This window comes from Diaporthe amygdali (genome assembly GCF_026229845.1).
Source record: "Diaporthe amygdali strain CAA958 chromosome Unknown NODE_11_length_1138210_cov_64_948100, whole genome shotgun sequence".
Taxonomy (NCBI): Eukaryota; Fungi; Ascomycota; class Sordariomycetes; order Diaporthales; family Diaporthaceae; genus Diaporthe; species Diaporthe amygdali.
This window is the reverse complement of record NW_026517031.1, coordinates 202,853-224,305: the sequence shown is the minus strand read 5'-3', so window position 1 is coordinate 224,305 and position 21,453 is coordinate 202,853. Positions and strand designations below refer to the sequence as shown.

Below are 21,453 nucleotides of genomic sequence, written 5' to 3'. Positions count from 1 at the left end.
CCAGTGTCGTTCCTGTACTGCTAAGCAACACATGTCTAACAGGAAAAGACCCCTTTTCTCCAACTTCCTCTTTTGTTGCTGTACAAGCGGGTTTGAACGATTTCCTGGCGGTTCGTTTCTAATTCTTTGCTTCGTTACTCAGCATCCGATCAGTATATCAGGCACTGGGGAAGCTTTCTTGTCGAATCCTTCACACTCGCGATGGATGCGCATATGGGTTTCAAATATGCAGCCAACCTGCATATACTACGCTATCGCCCTGCATGATGGTCTGACATGCATCTCTTGCCACCAAGCTGAGGAGGATGCGGCGGGTGGGTCTACCCTAAAGAGGTCAAATGGTCAGCTTGCATCTCTCATGCTCGCGATGAACTGCCTCATTTCAATCTCCCACAGAGAATAATATGGCGAGTATCGGCCGTTTTGCCTTCGCCGGTGTTTCGACCGCAGTTGAGGTAACCAACGCTCTCGCGAGCGTCAACATTGACTTTTCACTCGTCAAGATTGATCCGCCGCACGAGTTCCGGGACGTTGGCGAGATCCTCGCCCCGAAAAGGCGGAACACGGCAGAGGATGGCCCCCTCCACATCACGGCCCGACGACTCGGCGCCATCTTCGAGGCCATTCTGCCACAGACCCCGCAGCTGATCAAGTCGTACGGCCACCGCGCCTCAGAGATTGCGAGGGCCTCGGCCAAGGCGTCGCCAGCCAGCAAAGGCATCTTTTCTCAACAGGCAGGGATCGACGCCGCGAGCATCTGGGCCGGGGCTACCTCTGGGTCAGGCGCCATCCAGGTGCATCTGCTTGCCTGCATGCTCGCACGGATGTGGACTGGGCCCGAGGCCACGTCGATATGGGTCGAGCTTCTCAATTGCCGGCGGATGAGGCTGGAGGAAGAGTTTAGGAAGACGGGAACTATGGATATGAGGACGATGGTGGCTGTCAAGCAGCAGATCGATCGAGCTCAGCTGGCAGAGTGGGACGCCAGTGCCCGGGCGTGGCTGCGAATTGCGGACATTGCGAAGAATCTACAGCATAAACAGCTACTCCTCATACTGGGGAACCTGGACAAGGTCGTCAACTCGAAACCGGTGTTGTACGACAGTGTCATCAAGGCATGGACCACGGGCATGGAGGGTATGGAGGCTCTCCTCCAAGGGTCGCCGATGATGATGCAGACGGGAGACATGCCACTTGCTCTGTCGTCGTGGCACATCTATCCAGACCTCAACATTGTCTCTACCACCACCAAACTCGTTCGTCAAAAGGACAGTCTTGTTCCCGCCTCCGGCATCCTCACGATTGGTCTGGAAAGACACGACAGTAATTCGTCTAAAGGCCTTCAGTGGAGCCTTCCACTGGCCCACCTGAGATTTTACGGCAACCCCGTGAAGAGAGTCAGCGAGCTGACGATACAAGGCGCGCGCCTGTCTCTGCTAGATTTTGATATGGCGGTTCTTGGTTGTGTGCTGGGAGGCTGGGGCGATCCCGACTCTGACCTAGATGCTATCAGATGGATGTCTAAGATTTCTGATTTGATGGTGTCTACATACCCAGACGAGTCTCACAGGCTGGATAATACATGGCTGCGGATCCTTGGAAAGACAGCTTCGGCATTCCTAGAATCTACCGACACTGAAAGACAGAGGTTCACGAAACTCTTGTATCTTGGCCGTGGACGTCGATCTTTCATCGCGGACAGAAGCCCGCCTTTCTTCGGACTGACCAGCATAGACCTTTTGATGCGCATGGTGAGAACTTCAGAGCAGCGGGTGAAGATACTTAGGGCTCACATGCAGCGCGCTGGTATTCCGTTTGAGCATGCCATCATTCGGTATGTCCCAAAAACCACAGGGCGAGAAGAATTTGCATCAGCAGCTCCACGTCATAGGCCGACGCCAAAAAGGACAAGCCCTGGGTCCGATTCCTCGCGGTCCAAGAGCAGTGTTGGCCATATTCGATGGATCCACCAAACATCCGCACAGCTGATATCCCCAAACGAGGACTTGGTGGAGCGTCCTCATGCTGGGGCAGATGTTTATCCCGACATTGACGCAGACGAGACAAACAAAGAGATGGAAAGGCGGGCCGTCGCAGACAAGAGGGCTTCCCACATCACACTAGAAAACGAAGCTGAGCATGCCTTCCGCCAGGCGAAAGATAAGTACGAAGCTGTGGGCGAGGAAGTTTTGTCAGTTGAAGGGGAGCACATTAAAACCATCTCAAATCCGGGCAGAAGGCTTATGAGAGTGAGATGGGGCATGACCCAAGTTGGCCCCGGCTTGGAGGAATATGACCACTGGATCGGACCAATGAAGCACTACGAGCAGTGGTTTGGCGATGTCCAAACCGCAGCTGTTTTCCTTCGCCTAGACCAAGACCCGGCCGTGCCTGGAGGGGAAATCCGGGTGCCATTTCGAGAGTTGGCATCCCTCTTCGACCAGGACGCGATTGACCCCGAAGCCTTCATCAGCGAATTACTCCGTGGGAATGCCCCCGGCAAAGCATACAGCGACTCTCTACGGGCGTACTCGACTATGCACTCACTCTACCGGACGTTGAATCAGGGGACCATCGATGTTCGGGTGCTCCAGAGGCCCTTGACTGGGAGCAAATGGGTCGAGTCCCTGTTTACGCTGTCCAATAGCCTTCTACCGGCGGCGTCGAGTATGGGAGGTGACCGAGAATACATCCAAAACAGCCCAGGAAATGTTTCCGGAGACGAAGCCAGCTCAGGTGGCGAAAGTGAAACAGAGGACGAAGCATTGCAAGCGGGCTCGTTCCAGGACATCATGGAAATGCTCAATGTCGACGTACCAGAGACACCCGAGACACCCGGCCCAGTGGTACAGGTCAAGACTGCTGCAGTGAAAGACTTGCTGCATGTCACTGGCCCGATAGAAATGACTCTGGAACAGTCATTCTCGTGCATCTTGATGTTCGAGAGCTCCTTCGATGTACCTCCCCATCAGGCCGCCAGCGTCATGGCAATTTCCAGTGGCAACTCGCTCTTCATAGCTTCCTCGCTCTTGTCCGACCCGCACTCACTCCCGACGAGGCGCAAGATCAGCCACGTCATGGGGAACATCGGACACCCTGGGACAGTCCTCCTGGTGCCTCCCGTTCAGCCACGGATGACTGTCCCGGGCATCGAGCGCTGGCCTCTCATGACCTTCCGCGACTGGGATGGTACCGGCAGCGACTCGTTCGCCGAGAGCTCTCTCCACCTGTGGTTCACCGGGTCCACCCAGGAGGTCAGCATAGGCTACAGTGGAGCTCAGGACAAGGAGTTGTACATGATCGAGAGCGTGGTGTCCCTCCATGGCAAAGGAGAATGGGTCGCCGATCTGGACATCCTCAGGGTCCTCCAGAGCCCATCCCTCATACACCTGCAGAGGAAAAGCATTCCACCGAGCGTCAAGGGGCAGGTTGTGTTGCGCGAAGGCTTCACAGAGAAACGATCCGAGACAGGCTGTGAGGAGAACCACGTATCTCAGTACAGTCACCAGAAACTGCCCCTGACGGCTATCGAGACATGGTGGGAGCTGTTGGAAAGGTCATCCAAGGACTGTGTCTTCCTAGCGGCTGGCAACTGGCAGGCACGGCTGGCGGCGATGATGATATGTATCGCCCAGGGGAGGAAAGTCAGCATCATATCGAACCCGGTCTGCTGGGACTGCGTGGCAGATACAAAGAAGACTTTGTCCCAACAGGACGACCCGGTGGTATATATATACTAGAATACTAGAAGTGGTATTTGGCATGTTACAACTTCTGAAGTCGTCCTCCGTATGTTGATTAAACCATGGGGTCGCCGAGCAGCCTTCAGTGCACAAAGCTGACCGATTTTGAGGAAGAATGAACCGTCATTGGAAAGCGGCTGATTGACAGGGGATGATTGAGGTGACAGTAGGCAGTGGTCTTCACTGAACGAGGGCGAGGCATCTAGGGATCAAACATGGACTTCTGACTAATTCAGTTAGGACGCTTTGTACATAAGCCAAGCCGACATGTGCACAGACTCAGCGCCCCACCCGGATATGCACTCCCAGGCTTACTTCGCGTGCTTTGATACATAGATGTATGCACAGCCTGCATTATTCCCGGATGACCCCGCCTGTTTAGGGAATTGACCTGGAGTTAGCCTGTCATCACTATCTCTTCACAGGGTCGGTCTTCACGTACAGAAAGCCACTATGTAACTGGCAGTATATTAATTATTCTGTCTCATCGTAGACCTGTAGTCGTAGCCCTGATTCAGCCCAGCGGGCTCTGGTGGAGGCTTAGCAAGGGACAGCAGCAGGGAGCGTGCACGTCACGAGGGCATCATGCTGTGCTCTATCTGCGGTTGCGCGCTGAAGGGAGATACTTGTGGCAGAACAAGGTTTACTTGATGGTTGAGGTACCGTCATCCAAGCGTCCATGCACCGTCCGTTGGGGACTGGGTCGGCGGCAGACAAGTGCTCCGTAGTGTGGCTATCAAGCGAGGGGCACAGCTTCGAGGAGCTCCGTCTTACTCCCTCTCTCCCTCTCACACTCTTGCATAAAGTGGACGCATGTCATTGATTCACCGAAGTGGCCGCGTCGCCCCCAGTCGTCTTGTTCAGCCTGATTCCTGCTCTTCCCGTCCTCGACCCCTCGTTCTCTCCTCCCACTGTTCTTCCCGGGTCGACATCTTCACTCTTTTCTTTTTCTCATTTGATCTCCTGGGCGGACAGCCAAGATCAGGTCAGGCCAGGACAGGAAGACCTCGGCAACCAACCAGCGATTCGACACAATCCAACGACTCTGTTTCAAGCCTCACGAAGTCGTATCAAGATGCCTGTCCCTTTAGCGGCCAAAGGTACGTACGAGTTGCACCGTGTTGCTTCTTTGTGCACCGATTTCTGTCTGTTGCCGGCTATCGCCCACCCATTCATTCATCCGCTGCCGTTGTGCATCGTAATCTCGCATTTCTGTCGCAGCCGCACCCGCAGCCACGGGCGTTCCATGCTAGCGACTGCTTCGTTCATCGGGTCGGAACGCAGTTGCAGGTGATGGATGATCCTCGTGGGGCTCAAGTGCGAGAGTGGTGCGAATCAAACGCCTGCCTGGCCGACAAACTGGGGCCCTGGAGGCCTGTGGCCTGTGGCCTGTGGCCTGAGGCCCTTGGGGCCTGTAGTCCCTGGCACACAGCGGCCGATGCAGCGTCGGCCACCTCACCTCGAGGGTGGCGACTAAGACGTCCCGTGGACCACGCAAGCAAACCCCATGTTCGCCCCTCTTCCCTCGCTGCCCAGACCAGCTCACCTCGAACAACCAACCACGCGGTCTCGAGCCTGTTCCTGGAGTAGTCTATTTACTTCTCGAGACACTTGACATTGCTACGCCACCTTGTTTTAACTTCTCTGGTGCATCTGCCTCTGTCTCTGCCTTACCTTTCTTGCTTCCTGCACTGCATCTAACGGGCATCACTTGCAATCACGCACACTTACACCGGAAGACCCCACCTTGTCCCAGTTCACCTGCCCGCCTTCCCGCCCCCTGTTCTCTACACCGTCGTATTTTCAAATCTACAATCATGCCTCCCATTAACCAAGCCGCTATTTCAGCTGGCGTTATCGCCGTCAGCGTGGCCGTGGCCGCGGCCATCGCCATCTACGAGTCCCCCGAGCTGCAGCGGATGGCGACAGACCTGCGCCGCCGCATCGCCATGGCCCTCCACTCCCTCGGCGACGGCATCGGCCCCGAAAGCAGCAACGGTGAGCCCCTGTTCAACCGACCCGAGGATGCAGAGGGCTTTCTGCAGAGCGGCGAGGTCGACGCCGACGACGACACCCGCAGGCGTCAGCGCGAGGAGCTGCTCTACTGGAATGCCATGAAGTTGAGCCAGGAGCTGGAGAAGCAAACAGCCGAGAATGAGAAGATGAAGGAGAGGGAGAAGCTGACGCACTCGGGCACGACGTTTGACGACTTCCTGCGTGAGGACGAGAGCGCCAACGAGAAGGGCACCTACGTCTTCAATACTGGAGCAGACGTGCGGAACAACGAGGACGGCCTTGTGCGGCGGCGAGGAGGTTCCGAGGGCGTGCGAGGGCTGAACTCGTCAATCTACGCCAACCCTTTCGCAGACGAGCACGGGATCGACTACAATGAGATGGAGGATAGCCAAATCTCTCCCGAGAAGGACGAAGTCTTTTCCACTGACGACATCTACACCGCCTCTCCCAGGCCAGCCGTCAACTCACTGTCACGAACCCTGTCTCCCGCAACCGAATCCGTTCCAGAGCTTATTCCTGCCAAGTCACCATTTGCGGACGAACTGTCGTCCGACTCTTCCAAACCCGAGACTGCCTCTACTCCACGCGAGTCTGTCGCGGAGCTCGAGCTCGCAGAAGGCGAGTACATGACAGCCGGCCAGAGCCGAGAAATGGAGCAGGACGAGCACGACGCCTACGCCTCCATCCAGGCATGGGCCGAGCAGCAGCAGCAAGCACAGAGGCAGAATCAGGAAACCAGCCGCGACTTCTACTCCCCCCTGCCCGTCACCCCCGCCGCGCCGCTTAGCGAGATGTCCGACGGCGAGATGGTCAGCGAGGGGCAACTGACCCCCACGGACTCGGCCTCCGTAGCTGGCTCCGGCTTCGACGTTGCCAACGAGCTTGCGTCTCAAAACGGCTCTTCCAAGTACTACGATGTGCTGAGCGAGGACGAGGATGGAATCCCGACTCCAGCACACAGCTGGACTGAGGTCGGCAGTGTGGTCAGCGAGAGCGAGGACGGTGTCCGGCCCGCGGCTCGCTCGTAGGATGAGTGAGTGCTACTGCTACTTGACTTGTAAGGAATTGGTTGTTCTTGAAGCTTTCCATCGGGCTTTGGAGTTTTCACTGGTTGGTTATATGGAGTAATAGGGAAGGAATTTTGTTCGGCTCGGCGTCAAGGGGGAAAATGCACGCTCGGCTCTTAATTCAAGGGTCTCCTATGTGCGTAGACACCGCTTTTCAAGGGTACACCAAGCAATAAACTACGTTTTCAACAACTGTTCGACCGCAGCCGAAGTCTGATATGAGTTGAGGCGGGATTCTGAGTTAAGCTATGCTATGCTTGCAAGGACGAGTGACATCGCTCGTACAGGTTCCTCTCGCTGGGAACTGCCCATCTACTTACCTGTCTACGATTTTGCCAGCGATCTAAAGGGTTTTATAGTCCACGTGAAGAACTCCCGTCTCGCACCACTTATGTCAACGAGTGAAGTCACTGTCCAGGCGCCTACGGACTCTTACCACTCTCATCACACTGGGTCTATCCACTTACACGCACGCGCTTACGGAGGCGCGGCGACTCCTAATCACGGCCATCCTTCTTCAGCGTCCGTAGGTACTCTTGCCACAGGACGTCGACGTCATGCCCGAACAAGCCCGTCCAGAACTCGGACTGCTTGTACTTGCGCACCTGTCCAATCTGAGTCAGCTGTCATCTCTCAAAAACAAAGCTCCCAAATGACAGGAGCAAATAGACCGCTACAGGCCACTGAACCAGCAGCAGGACAATAACTCACCCTCAGCTCCTCGTTCATCCGCCTGACCGTGCCGCGCCCGAACCTGCCCTCAAGCCACTCGAGGAAGTACGCCGTGCGCTCGTAGCCCTGGTCCCACCGGTCCGGCACGGCGTCCCGCCTCCAGTGCGGCGCGCCGAGCCGCGCGCCCAGCCGCACCCAGTCCGCGACGCCCTCGACCAGCCCCCCCGGGCACGCGCCCCTCCCGTTGTACTGGAAGCAGTGCACCAGCTCGTGCACCAGGACGCCCTCGATCTCGTACGCGCCCGTCACGTCGCCGGTGCTGCCGTCCGGTGCCTTGCGGATCCCCTCGATGTACCCCAGGCTGAAGTGGATCTCCTTGTGGTCGTCGTCCAGGTCGGTTCCTTTCGTGTACGCTACGCCTGGCATGTCTTCCAGCACGAGGGTTACCGACCGCGTTGGGGGTGGGGTGTAGTGTGGCTTTGTTGGGCGGCTGGTGGCGGTCGGGGTTGGGGCGGAGGCATTTTTTTCTGTCGCGTCGTTCTCCTCCTCCTCCTCGTGGGCTTTGCGGTGCGGCGAGACGTACAGGAGGCGGAGGACGGTCTGGACGCTTTGCGCCAGGATGGTGGAGGCGTTGACTGCGGCGAGGAAGCGCGATGCGCCCGGGTGTGTCACGTCTTGGATGTGCAGGCGGAGCTTGGGGAGGGGGAAGGTGTCGTCATCTTTGTGATCCGAGTCCTGGTCTTGGTCGTCTTGGCCCTGCTGTTCTTGCTCTGTCTCTGCTCCGCGGTTAGGTAGAGGGGTGGGTTTTGGCTGGACTGCTGTCGAAGTTGGCCGCTCTGGGCTTGTGCCAGGGGACGAGGACGTGGGAGGCATGAAGATCGAGGATGGGCTGGGCACGGCGGAGGTTTGGGGGGGAGGAAGTCGGGTCATCGTGTCTTCTGTGTTCTCGCGGGCGGGATATGGGCGGATATATGTCGGTCTCACAATTGGGGTGCAGTGATTTGAGGGCTGTACAGGGGAGTGTGCAATAGGAGCGCAGGCATCAATGAAAGGGACCCTGACGTTGGCGATCTGCGTGGACTAGGTAAAGACACAGAGACATGTCGTGCCCCGTCGGTTCAGCTATGCGGTCATAGGATCAGCCACGGAAACTAGCCTAACAACCCCTGCCTGCCTACCAACCTTAACGTGAGTGGGGCCTACCGGCGATGGTTAGCACGGCGCTAGATGCACTGTAGCACTACAGTAGATGATACCCTGGCCTGCAATTGTATCTCTACTTGAGTGCAGACTGTATCATGATCTATAATCGACTATAAAATTTCCTTAGGCTCACTGACTGATAGATTTCAAGTTTTGAGTAACGAGCCCGCTTCACTAACTTCTCTCTAGTAAAAAAGCAATGTCTTTCAACAATGTTTTCCTCGAATTGCTTAAAACTATCAAATATAACGGTTGTGTTGCGGTTGATGGGCGGGAATAAGATATTTCTCGGAAAACAGTTCTCCTCCCAAACACATCAATACAACACAGGGGATGGATTGTTGGCTATTATAATACGATCTTTAGGGGAAGAGAATATAAGGAACTCGAGAGGCCGTCATCATCCTTCGTCGTGCTTCCAAAATATCCGCACTTCTCCGTCGCCCAGGCATGTAGTCCCTTCGACTCCTCAGTAATTCCTGCTGCTTCCCTGCCTTCCGCTCCTCACTTCCTCCCCCCAAATCCGTGGTCGACGAAGGAACAAGTCACTGTGCCGGCACGGGCGCAGGAGCGGGCAGCGCCTGGACATCAGTATTTCCTGTGAGACGAATACCGTTATAGTTGACAGGCTTACGCCCAGGGTCGAGCTCGGGGGGTTCGAGGCTGCTGAGCGCGTTCCATGTCTTCATCAGCGACTCCAGATAGGTGGTGTAACCGCTATTGACTCCAATGTCGCCATCGCCTGCAAACTCGGAGGCGAGGTAAACGAGCTCGTCCACCGTCACATCGCGGTGGTCGACCACCGAGATGCACAGGATGTAGGCCAGTATGTTCTTGTGATTGGCGATCACGCCCTCGTTTATGAAGTTGTATTTGTATGTGTACATATCCACACGGATGATGGCGTTGCTAGTGAGTTGTTCACGTCAGATTTGGTATGATTCGTGGGCAGACTGAACAACGCATGGAATGGGTTCTTACTGCTTGATGCACACGAAGAACTTCTCGTCGTAGCTCTCACCCGCTGAGCAGTCGCCGAGAATAGCCGACATGCCCGTCTTGACGACAGACTTGAATCCCTCGAGGACGCCCTTGCCACCAGTCTCGGATGCGCCAAAGAAGGCATCAACGGCATCAGAGACGCCTTGGCCGGGCTAGAAGGAACAATGTTAGCATAATCTGTGTTGCCGGACTTTGGCTTAGTATGACTAGTATACCGTGGTTTCGGCGTCCACCTGGACATGACGCTCAAACCGGAGCGCTCGTTTACCTGGCACGCTTGTCTTGGCTGCCGAAGATTTGTCCAGGAACATGTTCTGGAGCTTGGACTGAAAGGTATCGAGCCGGGCGTCCGCGAGCTTCATCATCAGTTCTAGCTGCTCCTTTGCTTGAGCCTCCTTCTCTTTGCTATTATCTAGCGCATTGGCTATCGCGCTAGCTACGGCTCCCATGATGGATCAGAATGAAGGGACAGGATGAGCAAAAAGAATAGGTAAGGTTTGAGCTCTAGGTGCTAGTTCATGATTTGGATTGTCGTATGGGCGACTCCGTGCTTATTTCAACACTTTGTGGCTTATTGACTGTTGGCAGGTCGCTCAGGTTACCGCTCTCTTTTCTTGTTTCTTTTACTGGCAAAATTCATCGTCATTCCGAAGTGCTCATTTAGTATGAGCCTAAAACAGTTGCTGTTCGACCGACTCAAATGCCGTCGAAGAGCTTGGGGTAATACAAGCATCCAAATTTTAATGAATGGTATTCATAGAAACCGGAATGTGGTGGCTATGATGCTTTTTCCAGCTTAAAAGGCTAAGCATGTTGATGTCTCGCGCTTAATGTGAGCTTGAAGCATGCAACTAGCAGCTTTCAATATTAGTGTACGCCATGAATTCCTTGAACAACTACTACACATAGCAAACCGGGCATCCCTTCCATAGCTCATTTTCTCGTTCTGGAATTCAGGAGAGGTGCAAGAAGAGATCACTTGTTTGGTCCATTTTTTTATTTACAATACGCTTTTGGTCACATACAGGAGCTAAAAACGTCTTGTGATCGACCTCAAGATGGATGCACATAAATCCATACCTGAAGACATTATGACCCTAAGCCACTATACAGAATTCCTTTCGCAGATAGTTGAAGAATCCAACAATAAATTGTTACGCAGTCACATGACTTTTGATCCTCCTTTGCACATTTTCCAATATTCCTTTCCCGTGATACCAGAGACGTCCATGACTCGGATCGTACTCTCTTGATGGACCCACATTCTCGCGCAGATTGTTAAGAGTGAGGAGGATTAGTTCAACACCTTCGTGGCACGCAGGTACTCGGCCTGGGGAATCCAAGACTTCACTAAAGCCCTGTTCCGCCAGACTGCCCATAAAGCAAGACCCAAGCCTCTTCCACAGTTTAAGCTGTCGGCTGATATGGCCAAAGGCTGGATCAGGTGATTTCAAAGCGTATCAAGAATCTCGAAAGTATTGTAGCCCACGGTCGACGACAATGACAAGAAGACTGTGGTGACGCAGACCCTGGACAGGAAGCCTCAGTTTGTACCTAGTTAGGCATGCTTGCCCAAGGTGACGGTGGAGATTGCCAAAGTTGACGGCGATGTGGATCGAGCCGCTGAGAATAGCTGCCGCCGTCTCTAACGACCGGTTCTTTTCCGAGAAGGTGAAGGATGGTATATTTGAGTAGGAAACCCGAAAGCTGTCATTGTTAGCACCAGGCATCACGTTCAGCCCGATGAAATCGGTCGTTGTGACTGAGTTCCGTGTGTTCTACCAGCTGAAGGATATTGTCTTCAAGGTCTGGCCCAAAGCTTAGAGCGCATTGAAACGTCGACAGGGCGGTTCATAATAAATATGCTTCAGGAACCACGTCAGACGCTCTTTTGAAAAGTTAAGTGGGCAATTCATATCAATATTGATACGCAAAGCACCTCCACGAGCCCCTACGAGTGAAGCTTAGCAATTCGCCCTGATCAGTTTCTCATTTTTGAGAAGTTATGAAGCCCTTGTATCCTCTTTGCATTTGCATTAGAGGATGGAGATATGTCTTATTTCCTGCCGGGCGAAGCGAGAACGAAAGCCTATGGCCAACTGCCTATCACAGTTGCAGAAGAATTCCACCAACATCGCCCAAGCGGCTACAAGGTTCCCCTCAGTGAAATGTTCTGACTCATTTTGCTCTCTCTGATCCCGTATAGTTCAATTCTATCAGAACTATTCCGCTCTCTTCGACATCGACAAGAACGGTCTTAGTGCCCTGTATCGAGGCAAATAGTAGTGCAATTCTCCTATGGCTAGAGCAGACTGCCCTTTGTTACCGATTCTTCTCAACAGTCCATCATTCTTTTCGGTAGAGAATGATGTCCAACCACCCGACCCGAAAGCCCCGCGACTCACTGTCCCACCTCTCAATGTCTTGCGTTGTTGCGCTTCACAAGGGTGCGACTTGTGCACCACCATGACCTCTACGTCAAACCGCCGAACTTGTGCAGATGATCTGTCTGCTACGCAGCTTAATCACATACCTCTTGAGCTATCGCGGGCAGAATATAGCTATGCCCAGGGGATACTCCTTTACATGGGAGACATTGCTATTCTCCCATTGACACATTTCTTTCGTATCCCCAAGCCCTGGAGTATGCGGCCCCTTCGTAACTCATGTATTTGTTTAAAGCTAAAATTGAAGATGGTTAGAAGACGAGCTACCCCCAGCAAGGTTCAACTACGTTCCTGAGCAGCACGAACTACTGTCCTGTTGGCTACGAAACTGCCTCCAGAACCACCCTCGATGCCGAGCTGCTCAACACGGATATAAACCCACAAGACTTCTGCGAATTGATTACTTTAAAGACTGTAAAGATGTCAGACTTATCGAGTTGGGTTCCGAGTCGGAGGCAGTCTCTTATGTTGCCCTCAGCCATTGCTGGGGCCCACCCCCGAAGCGGCCCATCAAAACATTGCAAGACAATATTGCGGAACATATGAAGAGAATCAGGTTCCAACATCTATCAAAAACTTTCAAGGATGCTGTCGAAGTAGTGAGAGCCCTGGGGCTATCCTACATATGGATCGATTCTCTTTGTATTATCCAGGACAATGATGACGACTGGAAAAGGGAAGCAGCAAAGATGAGTGAGGTTTACCGGGAAGCTCTCTGCACCATATGTGCCCTCAGTTCCAGTGATGGAGACGGTGGTTGCAGGGTCAATGGGTCCAATGAGGAAATGACCCATCTGAGATATGTCGACTTGGATCTAGGCGAGTATCGAATTCGGCTTGTTGAGGCAAACTACCCTGGCGACATGGAGACACTGAACTGGGATGCCGAGTATGGCGATGAAGATTTCACATATCAGCCTTTGGGGAAAAGTCCGCTGCGGGTCCGCGCTTGGGCATTCCAGGAAAGGGAACTGTCCGTCAGGGCAATCCACTTTTCAAGGCATACGCTGCTGTGGGAATGTTTGGAAATGAAAGGGTCAAGTGAGATCCCTCACAGCGTAAGCCGACATAACTACAAATCCATCCCGAAACCAAGGCAGATATCGCCATCGGATACGGGTGCTTCTGGACGAGACCAGTGGTACGGCAAGGTGGAAGATTACACATCTCGCTTCTTGACCTATGAGTCTGACAAGTTTTCTGCTATTTCCAGATACGCACAGCACTTCCGACGGGAAATGCTGAGCGATGGCATTTACCTCGCTGGCTTATGGAAAGAACACTTTCCTGGCTGTCTTCTGTGGATGATAAAACGGGAGACCAGGGTTCCAGGAGAGAAATATCCCTTACCAGCAATTGAGCCACGACGTCCGACGAAGTACAGGGCACCAACCTGGTCTTGGGCTTCACTTGATGGGGAGGTCACTTATCGAAGCCAAAGGGTAGCCTACAAAAGTGAGATAGTTGTCGGGACGTCACCATTTAGCGCTTACCTTTTGAGATACGACGTTGACCTTGAAGAAAGCCTTTTTGAAGTGCCAACTAGGGCTTCGATTACGATGCGCGGTCAGATAACGCAGGTGATGTTGGAGCATAATCTCGAAGCTGCCGACGATATGAGTGAGTATGAAACGGAACTCTACAGGGGACTTTACGATGAGGCAGGTGATGTCATAGGAGTCCTTTATCCTGATATCATGTCTGAAGTTCAAGATTTGAGACACGTATGGTGCTTAGGGTTTTGCGATGAGGTAGAGGCTCGTGTGGATCGGCCTCCGGAGATAGTATACCTCTCTCGAGACCATGATTGGCTCCCCCAAAAAATGATGGGAATAGCACTTTGTGCTGCCTCAGATGAATGCGTCTTCAGAAGGGTCGGAATGGTACGCTGGTTGGACATATTTGCATTTGCCGGTGTTGGTTTGTCCGAGGTGAAGATTGTATAAATTTGGCTGACTATTTGGATAATTCGTATTTAGGGTACAGGTAGCATCCGCTAGAAAGTGTCTTTCGTCTTAGATTGCACCCTTTGATACCAATTCAACATCACATGCATTTGCTTAATGTATGGATCTGGGGCAATACTCCGCCTTTCTGACTACCATTGCGGCATGTGCTGAGTGAGTAGCCTAGTGGCCTTACTGCATTCCCAAACTTTGCTTTGAACATGTCATTTGCAAGTCACACCGAATGCCAGAGGCTTTTACACCATTACAGGAGCGAGACGTTTAGTATAACTTGAAACGCCTACAAAGAAGTTATTACGAGTTGTCCCACTTGCTTCCTGCCCAGAGACGGAGGTCTTTCATAACACTAACCTAGAAGCCCTCGAGGATGCCCTTGCAATCAGCATTGGACACGCCTTACTGGAGTGGTATGCGTAGTGATCAACACCCCGTCTCGATGGACTCTATCCCAGCTTACATTGGCACGAATCAGCCTCGGCCATGGCCTATACTTGGTGCTCGTTGCTGTGCACAGTGAGCGCTCATCCCGAAGTGTTCAGGGTAATGGTTGAGGACCAGGGCTATGATGACTAAGTCCATGTGTAACACGCGATTGGCCAGGAGCCAATCAAGCCAGCTCCTGACAAGGGACAATTAATAGGCTGCTCCCTGTTGCAATTGCGGTTACCAAGATCTGTATCGAATTTCTGAAGTTCATTGGATTCATTACAAACATTGTGTCTACCTTCTTTCTCATAGTATTTGTAACGGCGCTGCGGGCAGTTTGAGTGACTGCAGGTGGGCCACAGCGCACAGACCACCTGCAGCCCTAAGGCCCTTTGCTCTTAAGGCCTGACTGCAATCGGAGGCATCCTTCCCTCCTACTCTTTTTTCTTAGCAAGATAAGGTCTTATTTAGAATTCTACAATAATGAGCAAGACTTGAGAGCATCGCCTCTTTTATGTCCCTCTCGTGACAGTATTCATTACCTCAAGATCATCCCAAGGCATAAATATGCCTTCCGTATCTTCGGAAACACGCTTCTTGTTAGCTTGATTCCTTGGGTATCGCCGGCCCACATTGGATTCTCTATGGCGACCGTTTTTGTGAAATATGGCTCAGAATGCTTGAGAAAAATATGCCAAGTATTTTTTAATAGACTTCTGCAAATTGTGCAAGCAAACAACCCATCTAAGTCGAGAATTTTGCTCCCCGAACCATACCCAAGCATAGGTCCACCTACTAATGATAGCATCACTATAGACACCACAATCAGGACTATGAGCGACATATTCCAAGCCGTGCAAGAAGTCCGGAAGGTGGGTGACAACGGTAGCTCAATTAGTACGTTAAATCGATGCTACCTACTTGCCCACCCTGGCCGCCTCCTGCAGCAGTGACAGTTGGTGCCACTCGGCTGTGGGGCCATGAATGGGAGTAAATGCAACTGTGAATATACATGTGAAAGGTATACTAAAAAGTCCTAGCTTGCCTATTTTCAGTCTGCATTTCGTGACTACAATCCATTCAAGCTTGTAAAGTTAGCGACCTGCATCAGATCGGCAAGTGCATCCACATGGCGAGAAAGGTGGGCAAGCAGATGGAGGTGCCAATTCAAGCAAGTGCTTAAAAACTATAACTCTTTATGTAGTGAGTATGGGGTAAAGAATAATGGGTAGAAATGTAAAACTATATTGTCATATAACAGGGCCAATGTTACGTTGTGATCTATACAGATGAGCAGACTCGACTGGTTTACCTCTTGCTGGCAAGTGCTTCTGCCAAAATTGCATTGAGACACTGACAAGCTTGTTCAGGAGCTAATGAGAGGGTGCCTTGGAAAACAATACGCGTAGATCACCCACACACCTGTCTATGCTCTGACTAGACTTGATGGAGATACTCGCCTGTCTGTGTGGAATATCACGGATGTCTCACTGATACGTGTGAGGATTTTTCCTGCCTTTGTGGGATGCCCACAGGGCTGAAATGCCCACCGGAATATGATAAATGTCATTGTCCCACTGTGACTGCGTGACTGCGCGACTGCGCAGAAACCCGATATTGATGGTGAATTGGACTCTAATATTTGATGGGTCTCGTGTCCGGAAACGAGTGAAAGGCTTGCTGGGGCGGGTCCTCGCCCAGTGATTGCCAGTCTCTCTCAGTTTACTGTGAAGTAAAATGTGGCCATAAAACGATCGTATCGGGCTTGACGCATTTGCTGTCTCCGAAGAGTCCTAGCTTGTGTTCCACGGAATTGTGAATGAGGTTAAGGTCGGATGCAGCCGCAAGAAAAGACTGAACTCGCGCTGCGCCTATAATGCAGGTAGTATCAGACTCTCGGCCAAAGACTTCTCTAGCCATTTACAAGACATGGTGAGTTTGTCTGCGCGGTCGAGTCTGAATGATATAATAGTCAATGATGTCCCAACGGATGTGGGAGACTGTCAGAATGCAGTTCCCAGAAGAACGACTAGGGATCTGTCCTTCATCTTCGTTGATTTAGTGTTGAGTGAAATGACATTGCCAATATTGCCTGTTGCCGAGATTGTGCGATCTTCCAGAACAGGGTGACAGTGTTAACACCGCGCAGTGCCCAGATAAACCTCGTATGGCAATCTTTTCCATAATGATCAATTTGCGCTAGAAGTCTTAGCAGAAAATGATCACAGTCATTACCAGAAGAAGCTGAAGTGAATGATGATCAAAGAGACCCCTGGTAATTGCAGATTCTGAAATGGCGAAGACAATGGATGAATAATCTAGGGTGGTGCACATGTGGGTCGGTCTTCGATGTGTTGTGCGTAGTCAGTCGGTCTCTGGTAGCGACGAGTGATGGTCTTGATCCATTTTTGACAATTTCCTGGTTGACTGATGTGCCTGGAGAGAGCTAGCATTGCAGTATTGGGTAACATACTTCACGGAGCAGTGACATTACACCCATTGAATTTGGCCACTCTGCCAATGTTGGTGCCTTGAGGTTGCATTTGTGATGCCCAGGTGTCCGTCAGTCAGTCAGTCACAGTGGAGCCGGAAGTCGTCTGTCGACCCCTGCAGCAATTAGACCAGGTACCTAACACTGTGCGCAGCACCACAACTGTCGGCCGTCTGCCGTCCCATCTGCCCATGCGCTAAAGAGCTAGGACGCTAACGCTGTGGTTCCGCTGGGGTCCGTGGCAACGGCCAAGGGCCTCCAAGCAGCTGGGGAGCTCGTCTTTTGTTGTTTCATCCCACCTTGCGACACCAGTTGCTTGTGACTGATTCCTCCCAAACCTACTCCATCCTCCCAGACTTGTCCTCCTTACCCACTCGTCGACCCAAAATATTATCCAGTGCCCCGCGTCGCATTCCTCAAGCGAGGCTGCACTCACAGCAATTTCTCCAAGTCAATTGATCCCAGCGCCCAGATCGCATCGCATCGCATCGTATCGCAACACATCGCATTGCTGATCGTCCAGCCCAAACCTGGAGTCGAGCTCGGATGTCCACCAAAAGCTTCATGTGATTGACGTGAGCCCCTCCCCTCCCCATCCCCCTCCCCTCCCAGTCTGAGCGCGCAGCCTTGGTAGGTGCCAGGGAACATTGGTATCAACACACAGTTTGCTCTTCTAGCTCGGCGCGACACCACGTCTCACACGCACCGATGCGCTAACATGTGTACTGTACCTAGACACTGCGCACACAGCACCGGCCCACCAGAGTCGCCGACTGAACCGGCGAACAACGCTATACGAAACTAACTCGAATCCTGCCCGGCTCTCCTGCTCCGCTCGAGGGGACATGGCCGAGAAAATCACAGACGAGCAGGTCGAGGCCTTGCAGAACATCTTGCGCGCCGACGTCTCCGTCGACGCGAAAGTTGCCCAAGTCACCGCCGTCAAGACCGGCATCAAACACCACAATGTCCCCGACACCTGCGTCGCACCGCTCTTCGAGGCCCTGCGGACCGCCTCCTCGACCCAAAATGGTGTCCTTGTCAATGCGGGGCTCACCTCGCTCAACCACCTCCTCACGCGCCTGTCCCGCCAGGAGCCCAAGTACATCGTAAAGGAAACCAAGACAACACTGCCACTTCTTGTAGATAGGATGGGCGACCAGAAGGAAAAGTTCCGGACACTCGCGGTGCAGTCGCTTGCTACCATGTATAAGGTCGTGCCAGCTGATGTCGAGCGCCACGTTCGGAATTTCGCCATGGCGGGTAAGAACCCCAAGGCAAAGGAGGCCAGCATGCAATGGCTCTTGCAGATGCACCGAGAACAAGGCCTACAATTTCGAACCTACGTCCCGCGCCTGATGGAGCTGCTCGAGGATGCTGACCCCAGTGTTCGTGACACGGCCAAGACCACCGTCATCGAGCTTTTCAGAGACGCCTCTGGTACTGCCAAGGCCGACTTGAAAAAGCAGCTCGAGAACTTCAGAGTTCGCCCAGCCATCAAGCAGGCCATAGTGAAAGAGCTGATCCCGAGGTCAACGACCCCGGCTCCTGACGAGAATGGACCAGCAGAGTTACCCCGGCCCGTATCGCGCCCGAACCTCTCAGCCAGCGTATCCTCCGTGTCTACTTTCAGCGAACGACCGATAACGCCCATGCCCGATGCTAGGACAGAAACAGTCGAGCCCTCGTACCTTAACACTACGCGCGAGCTTGACGACATGTTCACCCAGATGCACACCTACTTTGATGGCAAGGAGTCAGAGCATAACTGGATGCTGCGGGAGCAAAGTATCAACAAGCTCCGCAGGCTGATGGCTGGCAATGCTGTTTCAGATTACCATGACCCGTTCTTGGCCGGCATGAGGAGCATTCTCGATGGCATCATCAAGGCCATTACCTCGCTAAGGACGAGTCTATCAAAGGAGGGCTGTGCACTGGTCCAGGACATCGCCATCAACTACGGGCCTGGTATGGACCCTATGGTCGAGCTGCTGATGCAAACATTCGTCAAACTCTCCGCGGCGACAAAGAAGATCGCCTCGCAACAAGCGAATGTCTGTATTGACACCATAATTGGCAGAGTAACCTACACCAACCGAATCATGCAGCATGTTGCGATGGCTTGTACGGACAAGAACGTACAGCCTAGGCTGTACGCGACCGAGTGGCTGAAGACGCTTCTGAAAAAGGAGGCACACCACAAGAGCCACGTCGAACATAATGGCGGGTTGGATCTGATAGAGAAATCGATAAAGAAGGGCCTCAATGATGCCAATCCTGGTGTCAGGGAAAAGATGAGGGCCACATTTTGGACATTCCATGGTATTTGGCCCGCGAGGGCAGAAGCGTACGTGAATCTTCCGAGTTCAATTCCTCAGCCATTAACAACTGACGTGATTTTTAGTCTCATGAACACTCTGGAACCTACAGCGCAGAAATTGCTAGAAAAAGACCCGAACAACCCCAACACCCCTAAGAAGGCCGAGCCCGCGGCGCGGCCAGGTCTTGGGCTTTCACGTAGCACGATGGGAGCTAAGCCATCGCTCAGGGAAACGATGATGGCCCAGAAGAAAGCCATGGCCACCAAAAACCTTCCAGTCAGACCTGGATCAGCCATGGCGCACTTCTCACCACCGAGAGCAACTCGGACTGTCTCTAGCTCCTCGACTGCTACGGGAAGTGCCACCGCTCCATCCACCACCACAACACGTCAAAAGCCCACCACCAGCGGCGGGCTATCAGTAGCCCCCGTCAGGCCGACGAGGAAGCGACCAGAAATGGCACCGCGGCCAGCGACTGCAGGACCATATTCTGTGCGAGGTGGCATCGACACCGAGATGAGCCCCCCACCAGCGAGACCGAAGGCAGTGACGCCAAAAACCATGGGCGCATCACCCAAGCGGACGATACCAAGAACGAGGCCGGCACACAAGCCAACTACGAGTGAATCGAGTCTTCCTACACCCACCAGGTTGACCCACGCAAAATCTTCGCCTGCTACTAGCCCGACAAAGAGCCCGTCAAGACCCAGACTACAGCCGGGACCGCTCCTAGGCAGCCCTCAGCCTGAGGACAGCTTGTCGCTGATAGCGCCGACGACTCCGATTCTTCCAGCAGCGGATTCGCCAGACATCGCATCTGCCGAGCTGGTTGCGCCTGAGACTCCTGTTGCAGTGGATCGAGATCAAGCAGCAAGCCCGGCCGGAACACCCTCCAAGGCCCTGCGAGTTTACGAAGATCCTTTGACGGCAGAGCAGTCAACTCCACGGCTGACGCCGCCAGCCGTACTAGAGGAAAAGCCCGTCAACGAGGATGCAGCCAACTTGGTGGCACGGCAGAACGGCGACGGAGCCGTCCAAGCTGATATCTCACCTGAGAAGGCCAAGCAACATGCGCGGCTCATTGAAAGTGCACTCGCGAAAATCAAAGCGAAGTCTCTCGACGTGCATGGATTTCGCAAGTTGCAAGGTATCCTCCGCGATAACAAGTCACCTCTATCCGATGAGAAGTTCGAGGCACTGCTCCTCGGGCTCTTCGACTACCTGGAGGACCCGCAGTCCAACCTCACTCCCGAAAAGATTCAGGACGTCAAGGCTCAAAACCTGGCAACGATCAAGCTACTGCTGAAGAAGTACCGCGGCCATTTCCAACCACACATCTCGAAGGGCCTGGAGTCGCTGATGTCAGCACGCGCGGTGTACGACGCCCGCACGCACATTGTATCTGGGCTGGAGCTGCTCGCAGACGAGCTGGTCGCGCTGGGCGACGCGCAGGAGATCGCCACGGTGCTGACGCGCCGGATGACGGACACGGTGGTGGATGATGCGGCGGGGTGGCGGTCGCTGAGCATGGGGCTGCATGTGCTCAAGGAGATGGTGGACGCCAAGGCCGAGTACATGCCCACGGACCAGGAGCTGGCCAGCATGGCGGCGCTGTGCACACGGTGCCTCGACAGCACAGAGTCCGGGGTCAGGATGGACGCGGTGCAGCTGTGCGTGGCGCTCCAGGGGCGGGTCGGCGACGCCAGGTTCTGGGATGTCATGAAGGACGTCAAGGACGACCCAAAGAGCCTCATCACTTACTACATCGTGAAGAGGCAGAGGGAGAAGGAGGCGTCTAACAGCGTGGCCTAGGTGGCTCGCCGGGCTTGCCTCTGGCTTAGATGAGGATGGTGGGGTGGTCTGTTCCGGAAGGTGGAGGGCGGGACTGGGAAACGGCCGGATGGGATTTAAGGGTGGAGGGGTTCGGTGCGGTCTGTTGTTTATACCTTTCTTGCATCAAAACAAAAGTGCGACAGAGCGGATCTGGCGGGAACCAGGCGGCCAGGGTGTGTTGGAGTTCGGAATATGGCTTCTATCGTCGGGTTTACAAGGGGGTGGTGGGTGTGGTAGGGGGAGGGCAAGGGGGATCGACCGGGCC

The 21,453-nt window shown here is 53.5% G+C and overlaps 5 protein-coding genes across 5 annotated transcripts; 4 read left to right on the top strand and 1 right to left on the bottom strand.

Annotated features, from left to right (window-relative positions):
• Positions 1 to 404: 404 nt before the first annotated feature.
• J7T55_014341 (uncharacterized protein) lies at positions 405 to 4,079 on the top strand (the record flags this gene model as incomplete). The annotated part of the gene is made up of 3 exons (XM_053142327.1): positions 405 to 1,834; positions 1,892 to 3,725; positions 3,984 to 4,079. 3 exons carry the CDS (start codon positions 405 to 407, stop codon positions 4,077 to 4,079), a joined length of 3,360 nt encoding a protein of 1,119 aa, XP_052994531.1.
• A 1,481-nt stretch (positions 4,080 to 5,560) lies between these two features.
• J7T55_014340 (uncharacterized protein) lies at positions 5,561 to 6,787 on the top strand (the record flags this gene model as incomplete). Its single annotated transcript, XM_053142326.1, has 1 exon — positions 5,561 to 6,787. One exon carries the CDS (start codon positions 5,561 to 5,563, stop codon positions 6,785 to 6,787), a length of 1,227 nt encoding a protein of 408 aa, XP_052994530.1.
• Positions 6,788 to 7,323: 536 nt separating this feature from the next.
• On the bottom strand, positions 7,324 to 10,152 carry J7T55_014339 (pbsp domain-containing protein; the record flags this gene model as incomplete). Its single annotated transcript, XM_053142325.1, has 6 exons — positions 7,324 to 7,431; positions 7,538 to 8,578; positions 8,681 to 8,697; positions 9,336 to 9,610; positions 9,683 to 9,855; positions 9,919 to 10,152. The coding sequence occupies 6 exons, from the start codon at positions 10,150 to 10,152 to the stop codon at positions 7,324 to 7,326; spliced, it is 1,848 nt and encodes a 615-aa protein (XP_052994529.1).
• A 2,540-nt stretch (positions 10,153 to 12,692) lies between these two features.
• On the top strand, positions 12,693 to 14,096 carry J7T55_014338 (uncharacterized protein; the record flags this gene model as incomplete). The annotated part of the gene is made up of 1 exon (XM_053142324.1): positions 12,693 to 14,096. The coding sequence occupies one exon, from the start codon at positions 12,693 to 12,695 to the stop codon at positions 14,094 to 14,096; it is 1,404 nt and encodes a 467-aa protein (XP_052994528.1).
• A 3,783-nt stretch (positions 14,097 to 17,879) lies between these two features.
• J7T55_014337 (STU1-like protein) lies at positions 17,880 to 21,167 on the top strand (the record flags this gene model as incomplete). The annotated part of the gene is made up of 4 exons (XM_053142323.1): positions 17,880 to 19,381; positions 19,439 to 19,631; positions 19,694 to 19,977; positions 20,039 to 21,167. The coding sequence occupies 4 exons, from the start codon at positions 17,880 to 17,882 to the stop codon at positions 21,165 to 21,167; spliced, it is 3,108 nt and encodes a 1,035-aa protein (XP_052994527.1).
• Positions 21,168 to 21,453: the final 286 nt, after the last annotated feature.